Raw genomic sequence first — 20911 nt, 5'->3', positions numbered from 1 at the left:
ATCAAAATTTCATGGCTAATAAGGCTAAGGCAATGAATAACCATCAAAAAGGCAGAAGAAAAATGTTGAATGAGTTTTGGCACTTTCAGTTGCTTTTGGATCCTGAGCACTTCCTGACGGAAGACCTGTGCAAACAAGCCTGGGGGGAAGGAGCCACTGGCACCCACCCGTTCACGGTGGGGATTGAATGAAAGCAAGTGGCTCAGAGGGGCTCTGCCTGGGGCCCTGTCTCCAGTGGTCTCACAGTGGGAGGAACTCACATCCTTTGGAAAATGCTGTTGATAATTACTGCCTTTGTAGGGCAGTGAGCTCACGCTATTACACAAGATTAGTGCTGTGCTCAAGAGCTGGCAGATAGGCTCTCCCACACAGAGATTTGCCAGCTAGGAAAATAATGGGCACACTGCCACTTTAACAACTATCAGGAGACCCCAAGTTCGTTTTTCTTCCCTTCAGCATATTCATGTTTGCAAGATCTGCCTCTAGGCTGCCAACCTAAGGCAGTGACACCGAAACAAATGTGTCTTTCTCCTTTGAAACAAAGCTGCTCTTTCCCTTTCGGTTGTTCAACTAAAAGACAACAGCAGAATCATAACCTCCCTTAAAACATAAATAAATAAGGACCCAGACCAGAGTAACCTTATGCAACTACAAGGATCAGGAGAGGGTCTAGCCCTACCTTGCAGGGAGGTCATTTGCCCCAAACAAGTTAAATAAAACAAAGTTTAATGTACCCTCCACAGACTGCAAACAAACGTCTATTGTGTCCCACAGCCATCGAGGGGGGAAAAGGGCATTTTAAAGTTCCCAAATGTTTTGGTTTCTGTAATAAGTACTCCCCCGAGCTTTCTTTCAGATAAATGTTTGACCTGTGTTCTGAAAGGCTGGGGGTGGCCCAGCGTGGTCATTCTGAGTTCCTTATTTAGGGAAGAGGTGGGTCCTTATCAGCGTGTGTTTCAAACGAGTAAGCTGGCCTCTTGGCAAAGTATTTTTTCTTTGGCATTTGCTTTTATACTTTGGTGGTTATCTGCTTACCCCTGGCATGGACTGCTTTGGGATGTCATTTGTAGCTGTGGGAGCACAGGTGATAGGAGTTTGCACACAAGAGAAGTCCGCTTTTAGTACAGGTGTCATGTTTTCACAGCTACTTCAGATAAGTTTGTACCTAACGCCAAACTAAATGTGAATCACACTGCTGACATTCATTGGTGTGCAGAGGTGTTGATGGCCTGCCCTGTTCTAAGGATTTTATTTAGGCGGATTCTATAGATTTGGCTTTGCTTCTGATACGATTTCACCACTGATGTACACCATGGATACTTTAAAAAGGCCAAATGCAGGAAAATAAGCTGTTGTAGATGAACATTTTAGTCAAATAGAAAATTCTGATTCTGGCTACAATGGCCTCGAACAGAATCGAATGCAATCAAGTTGGCAAATAGGATCAGGCTGAGGCCCCTCTTCCAGCCCTGTTTCCTTCATGCTTTCCCTCACATCTGAGACGACATATCACAGATGATCCTTTCATCTTTCTTTGCCACGTGGAGTAAATGAACATGATTTCTGGGGCTGTATTCTAAATTATGTTTTGTTAACAGTGAGTTGGTAATTCATAATAGATTGATGGATGGCTATCTCCACCTAGTGGCCATATTGTATTTTGCGTTCCAAAACTTCACATTCCCAGACCGCCAACTAAATCTATACAGGAATAATAGTCTCTGTGAATTAAGTTTTTATAGCGTAGAGTTTAAAAATTCTAGCACAAATTGCTTGATATTGTGAACTTGCAAGTTAAATGTAAAAAAGATGATTTTTCAAGTGCAGCATGAAGCAAACATATGGAGTCACGTGCTTAGTAAAATCCTAGCAACTGAGGCAAATATTAGCACTAGTCTTTCCCGTATCTTTACTTTATACACAATAATAAACCAGTGAAAAGTTTTCCTTGGCTAGTTCCCTTGGTATGCGAACCTAGAGTACTATTCTGGTTTTCTTATGAAAATGTTTTACAATGAATTAAATTAGCAGTGTTTGGGGGGAGGCAGAGTAGGTGAAAATGGTGACTGGACAGCTCATGGAAAAAAAACAACACACCCAAATTCTTACTTGATGCTTTAGTAAATTCTCCCCCAAATTACAATAATATATTATATCATAGAATAGCTTCCCCGAGCAAATGTCAAGAATGTTGTTTTCAATGGAATGTGCGTGATTAATTGTTCAAATGTGCTTGACAATATTCATAATAGTTCTAAAACATAGAGTCTTTAATTGGCCATCAAAGGTTCTCTAAATTATAGTGAATTTTAAAGAGTAAAAGGTGACTCCATCTCAGCTGAAAAACATTTAAATATACTTAGGACAGGTAGGTGATACATAGGTAGATGGAGTTCAAGACTTGCAGTTTCAGTTATGTATTAGAGTCCCTGAAGAGCTACAATATGAGATGATTTGTACCTTTTTTTCAGACTGGAACCCAATGGCTGCTAGTGTGTAAGAACTGTTTGATTAGCTATCAAATCTGTCTAATGAATAGCTTAGTTTTCCCATCTCAAGGGCTCTGTTGCAGTCTACTATGCTAATTATTAACCATTTGCATATTCTCTATTATATTTATGGTGGGAACTTATCTACTACACAGGTTGTGTGTGTGTGTGTGTGTGTGTGTGTGTGTGTGTGTGTGTGTGAGAGAGAGAGAGAGAGAGAGAGAGAGAGAGATGGTGGTAAATCTTAAATTTATGACATACAAAAGGATGACCTTTCATTTTATCTAGTGTCTGTGAAAACTCTTTTTTCCTTTTAGTAGGGGGAAAGAAACTAAGAGATTCTAAACAGAATGTCTCTTTAGAAGAACTAGTTAGTGTCCACTGATTATTCCTTACTAGAGGCCCAGTGCATGAAATTTGTGCACTGGGGGGTGGTGGGGGGAATCCCTCAGCCTGGTCTGCACCCTCTCGCAGTCCGGGACCCCTCAGGGGGATGTAGCAGTGTGCCAAGTGGCAGAAGGCCAGGGAGGAGCCTGAATTGGGGCTGGGGGCTGAGCGCCACTCATGCTCATCCTGGCCCACTGCACCTGCTGCTGCAGAGTTGGGAGAGCCTCCTGCCATGGCAGCTGTGCTCGCCAGTCATGAGCCCAGCTTCTGGCTGAGCCGCACTCCCCCTGTGGGAGCGCACTGACCACCAGGGGGCAGCTCCTGCATTGAGCACCTGCTCCCTAGTGGTCAGTGCACATCACAGCGATCAGTCATTCTGGTCATTCCACCATAACAGTGGCTTAGGCTTTTATTATATAGGCTAGAGGCCCGGTGCACGAATTTGTACACCAGTGGGGTCCCTTGGCCTGGCTTGCGGGATCGGGCCAAAACCGGCTCTCTGACTCCCCCAAGGGGTCCCGGATTGTGAGAGGGCACAGGCCAGGCTGAGGGACCTCACTGGTGTACGATCAGGGCTGGGGAGGGATGCGGGAGATTGGCCAGCTGGGGAGGGACCACAGGAGGTCTCCAGAGTGTGTCTGGTCTGTCTCGCTCAGTCCCGGTCTGTCTTGTCCAGACCCCAGCAGCAAGCTAACCTATCGGTCGGAGCGTCTGCCCCCTGGTGATCAGTGCACATCATAGCGACAGGTCGACTAGTCAACTCTCTGACCTCTGGTGGTCAGTGCATGCCATAGCTAGGGGCTGAACAGCCTTAGCTTATTATTAGCATATTACACTTTGATTGGTTGAATGGCCAACCAGTTGACCAGACACTTAGCATATTAGGCTTTTATTATATAGGATAGTTATTTGATAAAGTTAAGAAATGATAAAAATTGCAATGAAAAGGATTTGAAATGGATCAAATATTATGAAGAAGGGCTAATTATTATGTTTGGATTGAAAACTTCTTAGTTTTAAGATGCTGATAAAAGGAATTTAAAAATAAGACCATTTAATGTTCTGGGAATTCTTTCTCTGGTAGAGGTTGAAGCATGACCTTGTATCTTTAAGGTTTTTATTTTTGAATTGACATTCTTTTTCAAAGACTTTAAAATTTTTTATCTTTATTATTGAAAGCATTACAGATGTCACGCTCCCTCTCCGCACCCTCATTGATCCCTTCGCCCAACTCAGTCCCAAGCCCAGTCCTTCCTCACACTATTCTCTGTCCATAGGCTATGCATATATACATATAAATTCTTTGGTTAATCTCTTTCCACTTCCCCACCCCTTTCCTCTTAAATACATTTGTCTGTTGCATGCTTCGATATCTCTGGATCGTTTTTGTTCATCAGGTTGTTTTTTTTGTTTGTTTGTTTTTGTTTTTTTGGTTCATTAGATTCCACATATAAGTGAGATCATGTGTTACTTGTCTTTCTCTGACTGGCTTATTTCGCTTAGCATAATATTTGCAAAGACTTTAAAAAAAGCTTTATGTGGAAAAGTGAGCACTGTTTTGGGATGTTGCATGGACAGATAAGAAAAAGCCATTCTTTGCTTCAAGAACCTTCCTTGCTCCACCCTTTCATTTTCACCACCCAGCTGTTTGCATATTTCCTCATAAATCAATTTGCTTATATCTGTATCACCTAAAGGGGCAGCTGGGATGTGACTGTTACAGCAGTAACTGACTGATACTGGTCAGTCGTGTTTCCTTTAACTGAAAGCAGAGCTCAAAACTGAACCCGAGCAAACTCCTTTTTTTTTCAAAGTAAAGCAAAGAAAGCTCCTGGTTTATTTCTAACTCTTTAATGTTTCTGAAATAATGCTTTCTTAACTGAATGAAAAGGCAGTTATCTATTGCTGCATACGGAAAAGGTCAATTAGTTACATTACACTTTATCATCAGTTTGTTTTGTTCTTACTTGTAATGCTAGTTATCTGAGGTGAGTTTAGGGCCATTGATCATGGCTTTGTGGTGTGTATTTTAAAGATAAAAGATGTCTGGTATCTCTGAATCACAGCTGGGACTCCTAGACACTATATAATCTGAGTTCACCTTGAAAGGATGTAAACCTGTCTGTCTTTAGTAGATTGCCCATAACTTTCAAAAGCAGAGATCCCACCCCTACATACACTTTTCCTGTAGTATGTTTATTTTTAAAAATATATATATTTTATTGATTTTTTACAGAGAGGAAGGGAGAGGGATAGAGAGTTGGAAACATCGATGAGAGAGAAACATCGGTTCAGCTGCCTCCTAGACATTCCCTACTGGGGATGTGCCCGCAACCAAGGTACATGCCCTTGACCAGAATCAAACCTGGGACCCTTCAGTCCACAGGCCGATACTCTATCCACTGAGCAAAAACAGTCAGGGCTCCTGTAGTATGTTAATTGAATCAAGTTGGAGACTTGTGAAGAGCTAGGAAGGAGAGAATAATTCTGCTTGAGAAAAATTAGTAAATTCCCTGTGAGATCTCTGGAACTAGCCACTCTCTGAGAGTGAAGAATGTGGCCGGCAGAGAAGTTCTGTGTGCTCCCGTAGACCTGCACAGTAACTCTGCATCCTTATATTAATGTAAGACAGGAATACATTTTTGACAGTAAAATATGGATCACTTGGAGTAACCTAAGCATTTATAAAGTGGAATAAAATTTGATGAATAACTTCAGTCTACTCTGAGTTTTTCTCAGTATTAGGAATGGTTCAAAATGGGTTCTCTGGTTTATGGAGACAATTTTCATGTGAGAAAACTGTACTTAGATGTTCGATTTTGGCTAGGTTTTTTTTTTTAGTCATTTTATGCTTTTGGCAGCTGACTTACTTGAATCCAATGGGGAGGGAAGGGAAAAAACAATAACTGAGAAGTTACTAAATACAATTTGAAATGATTGTCTCTTTTGCCACTTTTTTTTACAGGTAGAAACTGGTAGTCATTTAATTGGAACTTTAAAGAAAAGTAACTTTATCACATATTGCCTCTTAATAGATGCTAGTTTGTCACAGAACATGTAGAAAATGTTCCATTTTAGCTGGCTTTTCTCTAATCAACTATTCGAGTTTCATGCCATAGTTTTCTCTACATCAGAAGTAATTGGAGATGGAAAGTAATTTAGGGTCCTCTTTCTGGTGTCGTATTGATCTAATCCTGGTCTCTGGGGGAGACAGCAAGAGTTCAGGGTTCTGGGTGGGTAACATGAGTCTCTGAGACACAGACAAACAGGGGGAAAGTCTGATCAGCATTTATTTTTTCAATGAAGTTAAAATGAATTCTCCCCAAATCATGCTAGTTTTCTGGAACAATTCTTAGTTTGCCCATCCAGCCCTAGAAGAGGACCGATCCAGACTAGATCACCCAGGATGTATGCTTATAATCCCAAGTGAAGGGGAAAACATCCATATAGGAGTGGTGAATTTTTCTCTGCTCATTCCAAGAATCTTTATTTCTCTGTGCATGAAGCCCTGTGTGTGTAAAAGAGGCTCTATTACATTCTTCTAACTCAGAACTGCTTTCCTGAGGAGAGATCACTCCCTCACATTTAACTGTTGTGAAAACACACACGCACACACACACATTATTAAACCTAAAGTCAAAGATTTATTTTTTTTATGCTCTTTCTCCCTGCAAGTGATGTTAAATAAGGCTGTAAAGCATTTATAAGGGAACAAAGAAAGTTGTTCAGAAAACTCGAGTTTCCTTTGCTAACTCCATTTGGCAATAACATGGAGCAGAATCAAAGCATCCCAGCCAAAATAAATCCGCACAATGGAGCTATCAGATATGAGGTAATAGTGTGACATGCTTGTGGGTATCAGACATTCTTGTAAAAACCACAGACCTAAAATTTGGTCCTGCACCATTAAGCCACAGCTCTGCCAAGCAACAACACAGAACACACGTTTTAAATCACCGTTGCAAGCCAAATGTAATTCCCACCAAAAACAATTAAATCTTTTACCAGAGGTCTGAGTCTGGGCAGCTTGCACCCTGAGAATCTGAATCTCATTTCAGTGTGAAAATGAGATGGTTATTGTTCAGATCAGGAGGAAATGTCAGCTGCAAAATCCAGGGCAGCCAATGCCTGTAACTTGAAGTGGTATTTGTTGAGGTTCGATTGGAAAAGGGCTAGCTAGAAACCTGTAACTCCTTTCTGATAGTGCAGAGATCCTTTTACAATGCTCATTTTAAATGATTAGAAAAATAATTCACGCTCACTCTAGGGAAGTAGGAAAGTATGTAAGGATACAAAAAATAAGATATAATTTCAATCTCAGATCACCCAGATATAAACTTTATAACATCTTACGGCAGTTCCTTTTGGCCTTTTACACACACACACACACACACACATACACACACACACACACACGCATCAGAGGGTATGTGTCAAATTTGGATCATTGTATGTTTTTAGTGTTTTGCTTTTGAATTTTAACTTAACACTTTAGTATTTACCGTCCCCTTATATATTCTTCAAGGACAGGATATTTAATGGTTATACAATATTCCATTTGTCTGGCTATACCCCAATTGATTGAATATGTGTTCACCCTATAGGTTGTTTCCCGTTTACTGGTAGTATAAATAGTATTTTAGATAAAGTGTTGTTCAGCTAAAATTACCTTTGGATGGAATTTTAGAAGTGGAATTATGGGGTCCATGGGTAGGAACTTTTTGAGGCTCTTGATATGGATTGCCAGCTGTTTTCCAGAGAAGTTGTTTACTTCCACCTGTGGTATCTGCGATTGCCCGTCTCACCCATTATTAGCCAGCAGCAAGCAACATCTTTGCTTCGGGGTAGGTGTAGATAGGGGAGAACGCAACACACTCTGTGGTTTGTTATTTATAAGTGTCAGATTATTTATTAAACAATACCAGTATGTGTCTAGCATAGTTCTTGGCACCGAGGGTATAGTATTAAATAAAAGAACCCTAAGTTCCTGTCCTCAATGAGCTTATAATCTACTAGTGAGAAAAAATAAGATAAATGAGTAAATCATGTGGGATGTTAGACGATAAGTGTTATGAAGAAAAATGAAGCAAGAAAGGGAGATGGGCAGTGTGGGTAGGGACAAGAAAGGGGAAGCATCGCACAGATACTTTTAGGATTTGGGACATTTTCCACCTCTGAGGACATTTTCTGGTTGCTTGTAAGAAGTTCATTAAAAAGTAAGCTAGAAAGTATTGAGCTCAAAATTCCAATTAAATATTTAAGAAGGCCTGGAATCTTTGATCATAAAAGGAATTAATCATAGATTTTTATTATTTTTAAGACATTTCGATTTTTTATTTATTATTTTTATTCTATCTTAATTAATCTGTTAAACAAATTAGTTATACATCAGCAACAGACTGAATATGACTTTTGTATCTCTTCTTTGTTGCTCCTTGTCTATTATTTATTAAAGGAGAGTAGGGGGAAGAAGGGTTGATGGGTGGCAGGTGAAAGATAATAAGGGAAGGGAAGTATACAAAGAAAAGGAAAATAAGTAAGTCATTAGAAACCCAGTTCAGAGCAAAGGTCTGTTCCTGGTCCAAGGGAGACCTGCCAGTCAGAGTACTTTGGTGAATTTGACCTGAGCTTCCTACCCAGGGCCCTCTGGGAGTAACTCAGGGCTTGATGAAGTCTTCTAGAGTTGGATATAAATCCATCTAATTTCTGCATTTTGGTTTCCACCAGAGAAATAAAAACAACCTTCATTCTGTGTTTTGGCAAAACCAAAAACTAACAAAACAATTTTTTAAGCCTCCCTTGGTTCTTTGCAATTTTATCACTTTTCAAAGACTCTTTTAAAAAATCAATCAATCAATAAAGCCAAAATTTCTAGCCTCCTATCTTAATTTTGGCATGACTCAGGAAGACTTTAAAGCAAAGCTAAGCAAAGAGATGGAAGGAAAAGTAGATTTCTTAATCTTGAGGTTTTCAAAGTTTAGTCTTCTTACTAATTCTTTTATCAAAGATTTAGCTTTATTGCATATTTGAAAGTTTTAAAAGACACTTTTTTCTGAGAAGAAATAAAAAGTATAGGTATTCTCTAGTATATTTATGCATTTTAAAAACACATAAACATGGCCATGGTGCTGTTGGGAGTAAATAGTAGCACCATTTTTTTTGCATTCTCTGAATCGAGAACAAATCGCCTTAATCCTTAGGCAGAGTGCTTTCTTCTCTGACTTTAACTTTCTCAAATAATATCTCTTAACTGATTGTTTCAGATCACAGACTTATTTCATTTAAATTTCATTCCAGGAAAGGCTAAGAGATCTGTTAAAGATAATCATGTTAGCCACTATTACATAAAGCTACTTCTACCATTGGAAGGAAGTTTGTCCACAGTCTTTTCAGCGTTAGATTTGTGTTAAACCACAGTAGGCAAAGCATAGTAGGAAAGTGATACTTAAGTTGAGTGAGAAAGACATTGAACAAACAAAATTGTCCCATTCCACATTCTAGTTAGGAGACTCAGGACTAGCAAAGTGAACTCTTATTTTTAGTTCAATAATATTTTCATCTCATCAATGCTTGTTATTTTTGGATAGGGATAGGGGCTGTGTTTTTCATATAATTATTGGTTGATATGGAGGCAGTATTTTAAAGTAACAAAGAATTGAACATAAACCAAAGAGTCCCTGGGTGCTTAATATCTGTAAGGTTGAAATTACTCTCAATCCTGTTAGAACAATGAAAGAGATAATGCATAACAAGTATCTAGAAGAGGGCTTCATTCATCATATGTGCTGAATAAACAGCATTTATTATTATGATCAAGGCAAAATAGATTTCCAGTTATATATCATTGCTCAGAATGGGGAATTGATAGATACCATCTAAAGATAGAGATATAAGGGTACCAGTAGAAAAACATCAAATCAATAAAATTCTTTTCAATTAGTTTCTGAATACACATTATACAAAAAAACCCCAAACATGTTTATAGCAAGATATATTTACTTTTTAAAATATATTTTTGTATTGATTTCAAAGAGGAAGGGAGAGGGAGAGGGAGATAGAAACATCAATGATGAGAGAAAATTATTGATTGGCTGCTTCCTGCATGCCCTACACGGGGGATCAGATCGAGCCCACAATCTGATCAGGAAATCGAACCAAGACCTCCTGGTTCATAGGTCGATGCTTAACCACTGAGCCACTCCGGCCAGGCATATAGCAAGATACATTTTTAAATGCTTATCTTGTCAACATGTATACACGTGGTAAACGTTTCCTATTAAGAGGAAAACAACTTCCAGATTAGATCATAAAGCAAAACTCAACTGTATGGTGCACATAAGATCACATCTAAAACAGAGTAACTCAGAAAGTTTAATTATAAAGTGATGTGTACATGTATAACAGGTAAATACATAAAATATATACATCATATGTCTCAATTTTTAACCAAATAAATGAATTTGGATAAAACAATCACTTAAAAAAAGACAAAGAAAGATACTTTATAGTGGTAACATAAAAAAGAGAGCATACAAATTTGACTGTACTATAATCACAATCATATAAATTCTATGTGCACATAAAGGTAGAGGGAAATGATGGATCAGAGGGATAAGATTATGATCTTTTTATTTGTTCCACTTTCATTAATGCTGCTATAATTAACAATAATAATAACATGATTAAGTTCTTAAATTGAGTACTGATTATATATTTAGAAATGTAGAATAAAATTCCTCAGCTATATCTCATTGCCAAAGGAAAAATACATAATTGTTGAAGAGAGACATTGAGATACATACATATATTATCCATTCAAGTATAAAAGTCTTTTTCTTTACCACCAAAATCATTTTAGCTAGATGGTTAAATCGAAACTGTTTAGTCCATTCTAATTTGATTGTGATTCAGTGCCACTATCATGCTTGTAATATGCTACTATCAAGGAATCATTTTTTCTCTCTGCTTTTGTAGCAATATGAGAACTGGAGGCCCAACCAGCCAGACAGCTTCTTTTCTTCTGGAGAAGATTGTGTTGTCATCATTTGGCATGAGAACGGCGAGTGGAATGATGTTCCCTGCAATTACCATCTCACCTATACTTGCAAGAAAGGAACAGGTAATCATTACCCCATTAATAATGTCTACTTAACCCACCTATTCATTATCAGGTAAACTCAGTAAGACTAAGCTTCATTCGTTAAGACACGAGCTGCATATGTCATGTGCATCATCTGTTGCTCTGCAATATTTCATTCTTTCCATGCAATTGAAAAGTTTGTTTTCTGTAATGTTGACACCATAGATTTCAGGTGCTTAAGATAACAATGTAGTATTTATGCAGAAAAATTACCTCCAAGTACCTTTAAACACACACACACACACACACACACACACACACACACACACACACACACCAGCTGGCACGAGGGTTGAAGACCTGTTTATTTTGATGAAGAAAGCGTTAAAGAATTGGTTGCCAACATTTCAAAATTGTTAAATCATAAAATATTATAGATTTTTTTTTTTTACTTGAAAGAAAAGAACAACTGGTACCCATTTGACCCTTTCAAATGTGTCCATGGTTTGAAGCACTGGAGCTGAAAACCTCTGCTCTCCTCAGCGGGGCCGTGGTCTTCAGTCGATTGCAGTCCTTATTCAGTCCTCCCTGTTTCTAAAGGCCTGGTCTCTGCAGACTTTGAGTTTTTCAATCATTTCCTTAGAAGCTTATTGTATGCTTATAAACCGTGAAGTGGTTGAATGTCCTCAAGATGCAATCAAGTAAAAACAGTTGTAATATAAGCCCCATAATGAGGAGAATTGCTTGGTTGACATTAAACAGATAAAGTTAAGAATGCTGATTTTTTAAAAATGTGTTGTGTTTGTCACTGACCAGTATGTTTGAATTTCTAAGGCAAGCTGTATAGACTTCTTCCTTAAACAAATAGTAATTCCATAAACATTTTTAACCTGTTTGCAATGGTGTTAATGCGTGAATATTTAGTCTCTAGAGCTAGACCTCAAGTAAGAGTTCAAAGTACACATGCAAAATATAAAATCCATTTGATTTTTTAAAATATAAAAATAATAAAAATACAAATTCAAACTCTGTAAATATTTCAGGAAACTTCAAAAATGAGAAATGCTATTAGAACAAAGAGAACATTAAGATACACAAAGCTCAGATAAAACTCAATTGTTATTTGTGATTACTTTGCTCTTCTCTGATCTAAAGTAGAATTTATTGTGAATATCCTTTCAACATGAGCTGCTTTCCTGACTTTGTGCATTGCCTCAGCACGTCTGCAATGGGACTTGTGAAAATAGCAAACCAAGTGTCTGTTTTCCCTGCTTGTAATGTAAGAAGCCTTTAATGAGCTGTTTGTCTTTATCCAAATGTCATGTTTGCATTCTCAGATCTCCAAATGGTCCTTGGAGTCATGCTTTTCATTTTATGATGCTAACATTCTTATATGCTATGTTAATTTTTCCTGTAGCAGGTTTCTCAGCACCAGCACTATTGACCTTTTGGGTCCAATAATTCTTAGTTGTGAGGGGCTGTCCTGGGCATTGCAGAATGCTTGGCATCTTCTCTGCCTTCTCTGCACAGAAGGCTAGTAGCATTCTCCCTACTACGCGCCCCTCTCCTCTGCTTTGTGACAACTAAAAATGCCTCTAGGAGTTGCAACTGTTCCTGTGGAGGGGGAGGAAGAAAACTACTCCAGGTTGAAAACCACTGTCCTATAACTAAAAAGGATTCCCAAAACCAGCATCACAATTTACATTTCCCAATGGGGAAAGAGATTCATAACATTTTGAATCTCTACCTCATTAAAGGAGAAAACAAACAAAACAAAATGATCTTTGTATTTTATCTCCCTATTGTCTGGTTTTTATTTATGTGGATTTAATTCTTTGTTAATTAGTTCTCTGGGGAATTATGTGAATTTTATAACTGTCTATAGACTTTTATAAAAGCATACTCATTTCTCCTTTCTGATAATTTAGGCATCTTAAAACATACAGACCAAAATAGTTCTACTTTTAATTAAATACCCATAAAGGAGGACTATAATGTATACAAAAGGCATATGTATATTTAAAAGAACACCTCAGTGCATGCTATCCACTGGAGATCCTGTAGGTTCCTTCTAGTCCCATCTATTTTCTTCCCAATTCCAACCATCGATGATGACTTAGTTTCTTATTTTTCTTTTTAGTATTACCCCATATGTTTGTATGTGTAAACAACACATTATTTAGTTTTGCAAATTTTTAAAATTTATATAAGTGAAATCATACTGTATGTATTTTGTGCCTTGCTTTTTTTTGGTTCAGTATTATGTTTGTGAGATTTATCCATGTTGATGCATGTAGCTGTATTTCTTCATTTTTGCTGCTGTATGGTATTTCATTGTATGACTATATAACATCGTATTTATCATTTCTCCTGCCAGTGGACATTTGGGCTATAGTAAGTATTTTTGCTGTTGTAAGCAATGTTTCTGTGGACATTTTTGAACTTGTTCCAGGTAGACTTTTGTGAGCTTTCATAGGGTATTTTTCCAGGAGTGAAGTGCTGAGTCATAGGATATATGTACCATAAAATTTACTAGAAAACAGCCAAATTATTTTCCAAAGTGGTTGTACCAGTTTGCACTCCCACCAGCAATGTGTGAAGGTCCTGTTACTCCACATCTTCGCCAACATTTGGTATTTTTGGACTTTGAAATTTTTGCCAGTCTGGTGGGTATAAAATGTTATTTCTTGTTATTTAATTTGCATTTTCTTGGATACTTTCCCTTAATATTGTTTCATACACTTATAGGTTATTTTTATGGATTTTCTTCTGTAAAGTTTCTGTTCATGTCTTTTACTTATTTTTTAAAAACGTTTGCTTCTCTTTTATATATTGATTTGTAGTTCTTTTTATATTCTGATTATGAATATCTTGATAATTAGATATTTTGAAAATATCTTCTCCCAAGTTTGTAGCTTGTCTTTACTCTTACCCTATGCCATTTTTTGATGAACAGAATTCTTCAATTCGTTACATTTTCCTTTATGGTTTAAACCATTTTTCATCTCAAGAAACCTTTACTACCCTAAAATCACAAAGATATTCTATGTTGTTTACTAAGTGTTTTATAGTTTTGTGTTTTATATTTATATATTTAATCCATCTAGAATTGATTTTCCTTGTATTCTCCGAGGTAAGAAACCAAGTAAACTTTTTCCGTAAAAATACCCAATTGTCCAAATGCAAAAGCTACTTTTCCTCACTGCTTTGCCATGTCGCTTCTGTCAAATATCATGCATACATGTATGGATCTACTTCTGGTCTATCTGCTGTCGTTGCCAGTACCATATTCACTGAACTATTTTAGCTTTCATATAGGTATTCATATATAACTAGTTTTTGAAGAAATCTCAACATTACTTTCCCCACAATTATAAAGATAATTTCTAATTTGTCAACATAGCACAGAATTAAGTATAATGAACTATCTAGTTCATAATTTTTAACCTTCCATGTCAGTTTGGTCTCATTCTATCTGATACTTGCTAGTATCTAGACTTTGGTATAGGCTTTTCATAGTATAACAAGAGAAGTGCAGGTATCCAGATTGAGTTATCACTGAACCACATACACTGTGTAGTTTATTAATTGAAAATGATATGTTATTATAGAAATCTCTGCTTTAGGAATTTGTGAAGATAAAATACATGTACAAATATTTCTAATTTCTTATATATAGTGTGATTTTATAATCTATTTTTAGGTTATGTCTATCTGAGTGACAAGTCCTATGTGAGTGAAAAGCGATGCTTGGCTCATGTTTCATTAAAGATAACTTTTTTTGCTAATTACAAATGTTAATTTTTAAAGCATATCATTTAGAACAAGTACACCACGTTGAATAAAACTTTAAGTTCAAATTCAGTTGAATCAATTTGCCCAGCCTCTTGAATTTCTGGATTGCAAGGTTTCTTTTTTTTTACTATTGCTAAGTTTGTTGATATTTAGAATTTTTATTGTAAATTAAAAATTATAAATTTTCCAAAATTTACCTTCATTACCCTTCTCAAGAGTTTAAATTTTAAGATAATTACAAAATCAAGCATGAGTATTAAGTCCCGACTTTCCCTTTGTCTCATAGAGAAGTCAAAAAAGAGTAAATAGAAGCAGAGATATTTTATTGATACTTAAGAGTATCAATTTGGCCATGTTTTTTACCCATATTTTGAATCTATGATGTTGTTTTAGATTTTAAGTGTTTTCAGGAAAGTGACAGTAATAGTTAATTTTCACAAATTTATTATTGTTCCAAGTGAAAATGGGGAATAAATAAAAACTGAGTTAGTGATTAAGACAATACCACCTGGCTACATGAAACTGGTACTTTTTAATTTGGAATTTTTCCAGAAAAAATGACCATTAGCCAAATGGTTCTTTAATAAAATGCAATCCAAGATGACATAATCTGGGATTCAAATTGGGCCCAGAGCCTCATTATTTACCCTTTTTTTCTTGAATATTTTCAATTTGTGAGTTCTGATTGCTTTTTATGATGGGGCTAGATTGGTTTCATAAGTAGCGAAAGAGATAAAAAGAGGCTCATACTGATAGAAATATTTAGATTCTTTGGAAATAACTTGATTTACTTTTCTTTAGTTGCTTGCGGCCAGCCCCCTGTTGTAGAAAATGCCAAGACCTTTGGAAAGATGAAACCTCGTTATGAAATCAACTCCCTGATTAGATATCACTGCAAAGCTGGTTTCATTCAACGTCACCTTCCAACTATTCGTTGCCTAGGGAATGGAAATTGGGCTATGCCTAAGATTACCTGCATGAACCGTAAGTGGTACTTTAGAAGGAATGGACAACCGTGCTATAACAGCTACTAGACACCATTTTACAGCTGCGGTACTGGTAGTTTAGGGTATGGAGCAAGTAATATTGTTGTGTTTTCTTTCTTTCTTTCTTTTCCTTCCATGTAGCATCTGCATACCAAAGGACTTATTCTAAGAAATACTTAAAAAATTCCTCCTCATCAAAGGACAATTCAATAAATACATCAAAACACGATCACCGTTGGAGCCGAAGGTGGCAGGAGTCCAGGCGCTGATCCCTATAATGGCGAACATGTGTTTTCATCATTTCAGCCAAAGTCCTAACTTCCTGTGCCTTTCCTATCACCTCGAGAAGTATTATCCGTTGGTCTGGATTTATGGACCACCGTCCAGTCAGTTGGGGGTTGCTGCGCTCCCCAAACATCTTAAAAGAAAGCATTGGCATTCAAAAAGAGAGCAAATGAGATGAAAGAGAACCAGGGCAGAGAGAAACCATTTACAGCCTATCTGATGTCTTCAGTTTTCTGTTTGCCTCCAGTGCAGACCACTTTATAATGTATACCAGCCTACTGTACTATTTAAAAAGCTCCATTTCAGCACCAATGGCAATGTAAATAAGATGATTTAATGTTGATTTTAATCCTGTATATAAAATAAGAAGTCACACTGAGTTCTGGCATATTTAATGATGATTATGGAGCCTCCGCGGTCTTTAATCATTGGTTTGGCTGCTTTGGGTAGTTTGTTTAGGCTGGAAATGGTTTCACGTGCCCTTTGACTGCCAGCAAGACTGAGGACGGCTTTTCCTGGACAACTAACAAACACAGAGTCTTGTAGGCCACACTGCACCATCTCAGCCTTAGCTGCAGTTGGCTTCACGTGCTGCTGAAGCCTGGCTAACAGGACCTGATGGGATGAAGGACTGCAATGCGGAACTCTTCTTTGCTGCATTCCTTTTTCTTCACTTACAAGAAAGGCCTGAATGGAGGACTTTTCTCTGACCAGGAGCATTTTTAGGGGTCGAAGTGCTAATTATTAACTCAACCAGGTCTACTTTTTAATGGCTTTCGTAACACTAACTTGCAAGGTTCCAGATCAACACATTTCAAATGGATATAGACCCAGGGCTCTGGAGGGTGGGGGATTGTTAAAACAACACACGTTCAAAGAAAGAAATTTTGTATATATAACCATTTTAATCTTTTATAAAGTTTTGAATGTTCATGTATGAATGCTGCAGCTGTGAAGCATACATAAATAAATGAAGTAAGCCATACTGATTTAATTTATTGGATGTTATTTTCCCCCAAACCTGAAAATTGACATAGTGTGCTAGTTATTTTTCAGTGTTAGCCTTTGTACTTCTCTCACACAGTTTGGAACCATATAATCTTAGGTACTTTGTCCCTGATTCAATAATGTGATGGATAGAATGCATCAAGTGTTTATTATGAAAAGAGTGGAAAAGTGTATAGCTTTCAGCAAATGGTGTTTGCCGATTCTAAGCAATGAGCATATATATATATATATAGACATAGTTAGGTGTATGTGTTAAAATGTCTTCCTATCACCTCCCACTCGTTTTCTCCCCTTTATTTGAATAAACTGACTGCCGAAGATGACTTTGAACTATTATCCACTTAATTTAATGCTTAAATAAACATCTGTCATGAAAAGAAGGCATTTAGGAGTCTTTCCCTAATTTCAGTAAGAATAATCTTGAGAAAAGTAGACAACTTAGGAAATGCAAATAGCAAAAGAACAGCCCCGACATTGATTCTTTTCACGAAACCTTCTTTTGTTGAGAAGGTAGCACAGTGGCTACAATCATTCACAGTGTCTTTGAGCAAGTTCCCTGGTTGTTGCATTAACTGTAGTCCACCACCAAGTGTTCCAGAGCACAGAGCAACCATGTGTGGCCCTATTAGGTTTTACTTTTCCCTCTTTTATTGCAATGCACATAATACTTCCTGTATTTATATTATACCATGTATAGTGTAAAATGTGAATGATTGTGTGTGTTTTTTTGTGAATGAAAATCTAAAAACTTTGTAACTTTTTATACCTGCTTTTGTTTCACCAAAGAAACCTAAAGTCCTTCTTTTACTATTCTGTGACTGGTCTGGTTATTTACAACTTTAAATCTTGATGTGCACCAACATTTTCACATTCTGGTTCCATCACGGGTACAAGCTGCTAACATGAAATGATTTTGTGGCTAACAGAGAGATGATTGTATATGTCACTGCAAAAATGGACATAATGATTCCAATACTGTTTACATCTCCACACCTATGCATTAGTCTCAAGTATTAGAGACATGTGCAGAAGGAGAAGTGATAGCTCAGATTTACCAAATGCTTTCCATGAACCAGGTTGAGTGCTTTCTGTGCATCGTCTCCCAATAAGCCTGCCATTACTCTGACTGATGAGGGATCAGGTGTAGACAACCCAAGTAATTGTCCAGAGTTAATAATTACTTTGAAGTGGATGCAGGTAATCTTTAGAGCCTGCATGACATTCTCAAGAAAATATAAAATATATTGTTTCCAATTATTATATATTTAGGAGGTAAATTGACTGGTTAGAAGATCATATCTAAATAATGATCGGAAGATGTCAAGTTCCTAACCACCATTCCTTCATTTTTCATTCATTTACTATTTATTATGTACTTACTGTGTGCCAGGTACTGTACTAGGCCCTGGAGATGTAGGTCTATGCCTACATAAATTTTTATACTGGAAACAACCCGTGGGATTTATTTTACAGCCAATTCTATTCAATATCTTTATTGACAACTTGGAAGAACAAATCTATTATATGCTTTGCAGTTGTACAGAAGATATAAAGGACAAAGGTGAGTTGAAACTTATATCAAGGTTTCTTTCTGGGAATGTCAAAGGAGAGTGGGGCAGGAATAGATTCAGAAAATAAGAGATTCTTTTCCTTGCTGAGCTTGTCCTTTCCATGTGCAACCTGTCATATCTTTTACACAGAACTGGAAGCAAAAATTACCCAAAAGAATATATAAGAATTTGCATGTTAATAATTTCATTAAGCAAATATTTATTGCTTTAGGTGCAAATAATACAGACTGTGAGATGTTCCATCACCCAGAATACTGGACAGAGTGAGAAGTTTAAGGAGACCTGCACTACTCGAAGTCAGCTGGAGGTGGCTTTCTTTTCATGTCTAAAAGCAGGGTTGCATATGGGGGGGAGCGGGGGGGAGAATGTGCCCCTACTACATAGGTGGCTATTTAAGAAGAGGTGACCTTTCAGGGCAACAGAAATGGAGAAGAGGTAAGAGAGATTGTATAGGGAAGGGCACATCATTTTAATGTGATGACCAGTGGACCTTTGCCAATCTTAACTGAATTTTCAATACTGTGCAGGAAGTAGGAACTGGATTAGCCTTGAGCTAAAAGCCCAGAAGTCATAAAACATGTAAAATAAAGTTATGGAGTTGGGAAATGGACAGAAAAAAATGTAATAGGTTGCACAGAATTTCAGAGTTGATTTTGTGCATTACCTGTACATGAATACCTGCCAAGGAAAGGACCCACAGGAGAAAATGTATTTTAGATGAAGGCAAGAAAATGTTATCATGTAGCTTCAATGATAACTTTAACATCCTTTAATGTGTTTCTCTTTCCTAATATTACAAATGCAGTGAAGTAAAAGGCCCACAGTGATGCTTTTGTGCTGATATGTGTGGATCCTCTTTTTATTGTGCTGCAATTGCCATTTGCTAAACAAACCAGAATTCACCCAGTAAGTCTTTTCTAAAACAAGCCTAAATGGAAAGTTTATCAAGTTCTTTGAATGAGTCATTCAAGATGGTATAATCTTTCCCCATTATTACTCATTTCTGTATGCTTGGATCCCAGCTGGACAAGAGAGAGCAAATGCCAAACAAGAACAAAAATGGTTTTTATTTTGATGTAGTCCCATTTGTTCATTTTTTCTTTAGTTTCAAGTGCCCTAGGAGCTGTATCAGTGAAGAAATTGCTTCGGCATATGTCTGAGATTTTCTTGCCTTTGGATTCTTCTAGAATTTTTATGGTATCCTGTCGTACATTTAAGTCCTTTATCCATTTTGAGTTTATTTTTGTGTATGGTGTAAGTTGGTGGTCTAGTTTCATTTTCTTGCATATATCTGTCCAATTTTCCCAACACCATTTATTGAAGAGACTATCTTGGCTCCATTGTATGTTCTTGCCTCCTTTGTCAAATATTAATTGAGCATATTGGTTCGGGCCGATTTCTGGGCTCTCTATTCTATTCCATTGATCTATATGCCTATTCTTGTGCCAGTACCAGGCAGTTTTGAGAACAGTGGCTTTGTAATACAACTTGATATCTGGTATTGAGATCCCACCTACTTTGTTCTTTTTCAGGATTGCTGCAGCTATTCGGGGTCTTTTTTTATTCCAGATGAATTTTTGGAGAGTTCGTTCTAGATCTCTGAAGTATGCCATTGGTATTTTAATGGGAAGTGCGTTGAATTTATAGATTGCTTTGGGTAGTATGGACATTTTAATGATGTTGATTCTACCAATCCATGAACACGGTATGTTCTTCCATCTGTTTATGTCTTCCTCTATATCTTTTTTCAACCTCCTGTAGTTTTCTGAGTAGAGGTCTTTTACCTCTTTAGTTAAGTTTATTCCTAGGTAGCTTAATTTTTTCGGTGCAATGGTAAACGGGATTGTTTTTATAATCTCTCTTTCTGAAAGTTCACTATTGGTGTATAGAAATGCCTCAGATTTCTTGGGGTTAATTTTGTATCCTGCTACATTGCCAAATTCATGTATTAAGTCTAGTAGCTTTTTGATGGAATCTCTAGGGTTTTGTATGTATAATATCATGTCGTCTGCAAATAAGGACAGTTTTACTTCCTCTTTTCCAATTTGGATGCCTTTTATTTCTTCTTCTTGCCGAATTGCAATGGCTAACACTTCCAGTACTATGTTGAACAGGAGTGGTGAGAGGGGGCATCCCTGTCTTGTTCCTGTTCTTAGGGCAAATGGTGTTAGTTTTTGTCCGTTGAGTATGATGTTGGCTGTGGGCCTGTCATATATGGCTTTTATTATGTTGAGGTATGATCCTTCTACTCCCACCTTGCTGAGAGTTTTTATCAAAAATGGGTGTTGAATTTTGTCAAATGCTTTTTCT

General features: G+C 37.1%; 1 protein-coding gene across 3 annotated transcripts in view; it reads left to right on the top strand.

Annotated features, from left to right (window-relative positions):
- VCAN (versican) overlaps positions 1-17837 on the top strand; it is a 106793-nt gene extending 88956 nt beyond the window's left edge. For all 3 annotated transcript variants that reach the window (XM_059694161.1, XM_059694162.1, XM_059694163.1), the window contains 3 exons: positions 10851-10995; positions 15553-15735; positions 15879-17837. In XM_059694161.1, the coding sequence (XP_059550144.1) occupies positions 10851-10995; positions 15553-15735; positions 15879-16006 (456 nt within the window). In that variant the 3' untranslated portion in view covers positions 16007-17837. The remainder of the gene's footprint in view (positions 1-10850; positions 10996-15552; positions 15736-15878) is intronic.
- Positions 17838-20911: the final 3074 nt, after the last annotated feature.

This window comes from Myotis daubentonii, chromosome 4 (genome assembly GCF_963259705.1).
Source record: "Myotis daubentonii chromosome 4, mMyoDau2.1, whole genome shotgun sequence".
In the NCBI taxonomy this organism is placed as follows: Eukaryota; Metazoa; Chordata; class Mammalia; order Chiroptera; family Vespertilionidae; genus Myotis; species Myotis daubentonii.
This window is presented reverse-complemented; position numbering and strand designations above follow the sequence as displayed.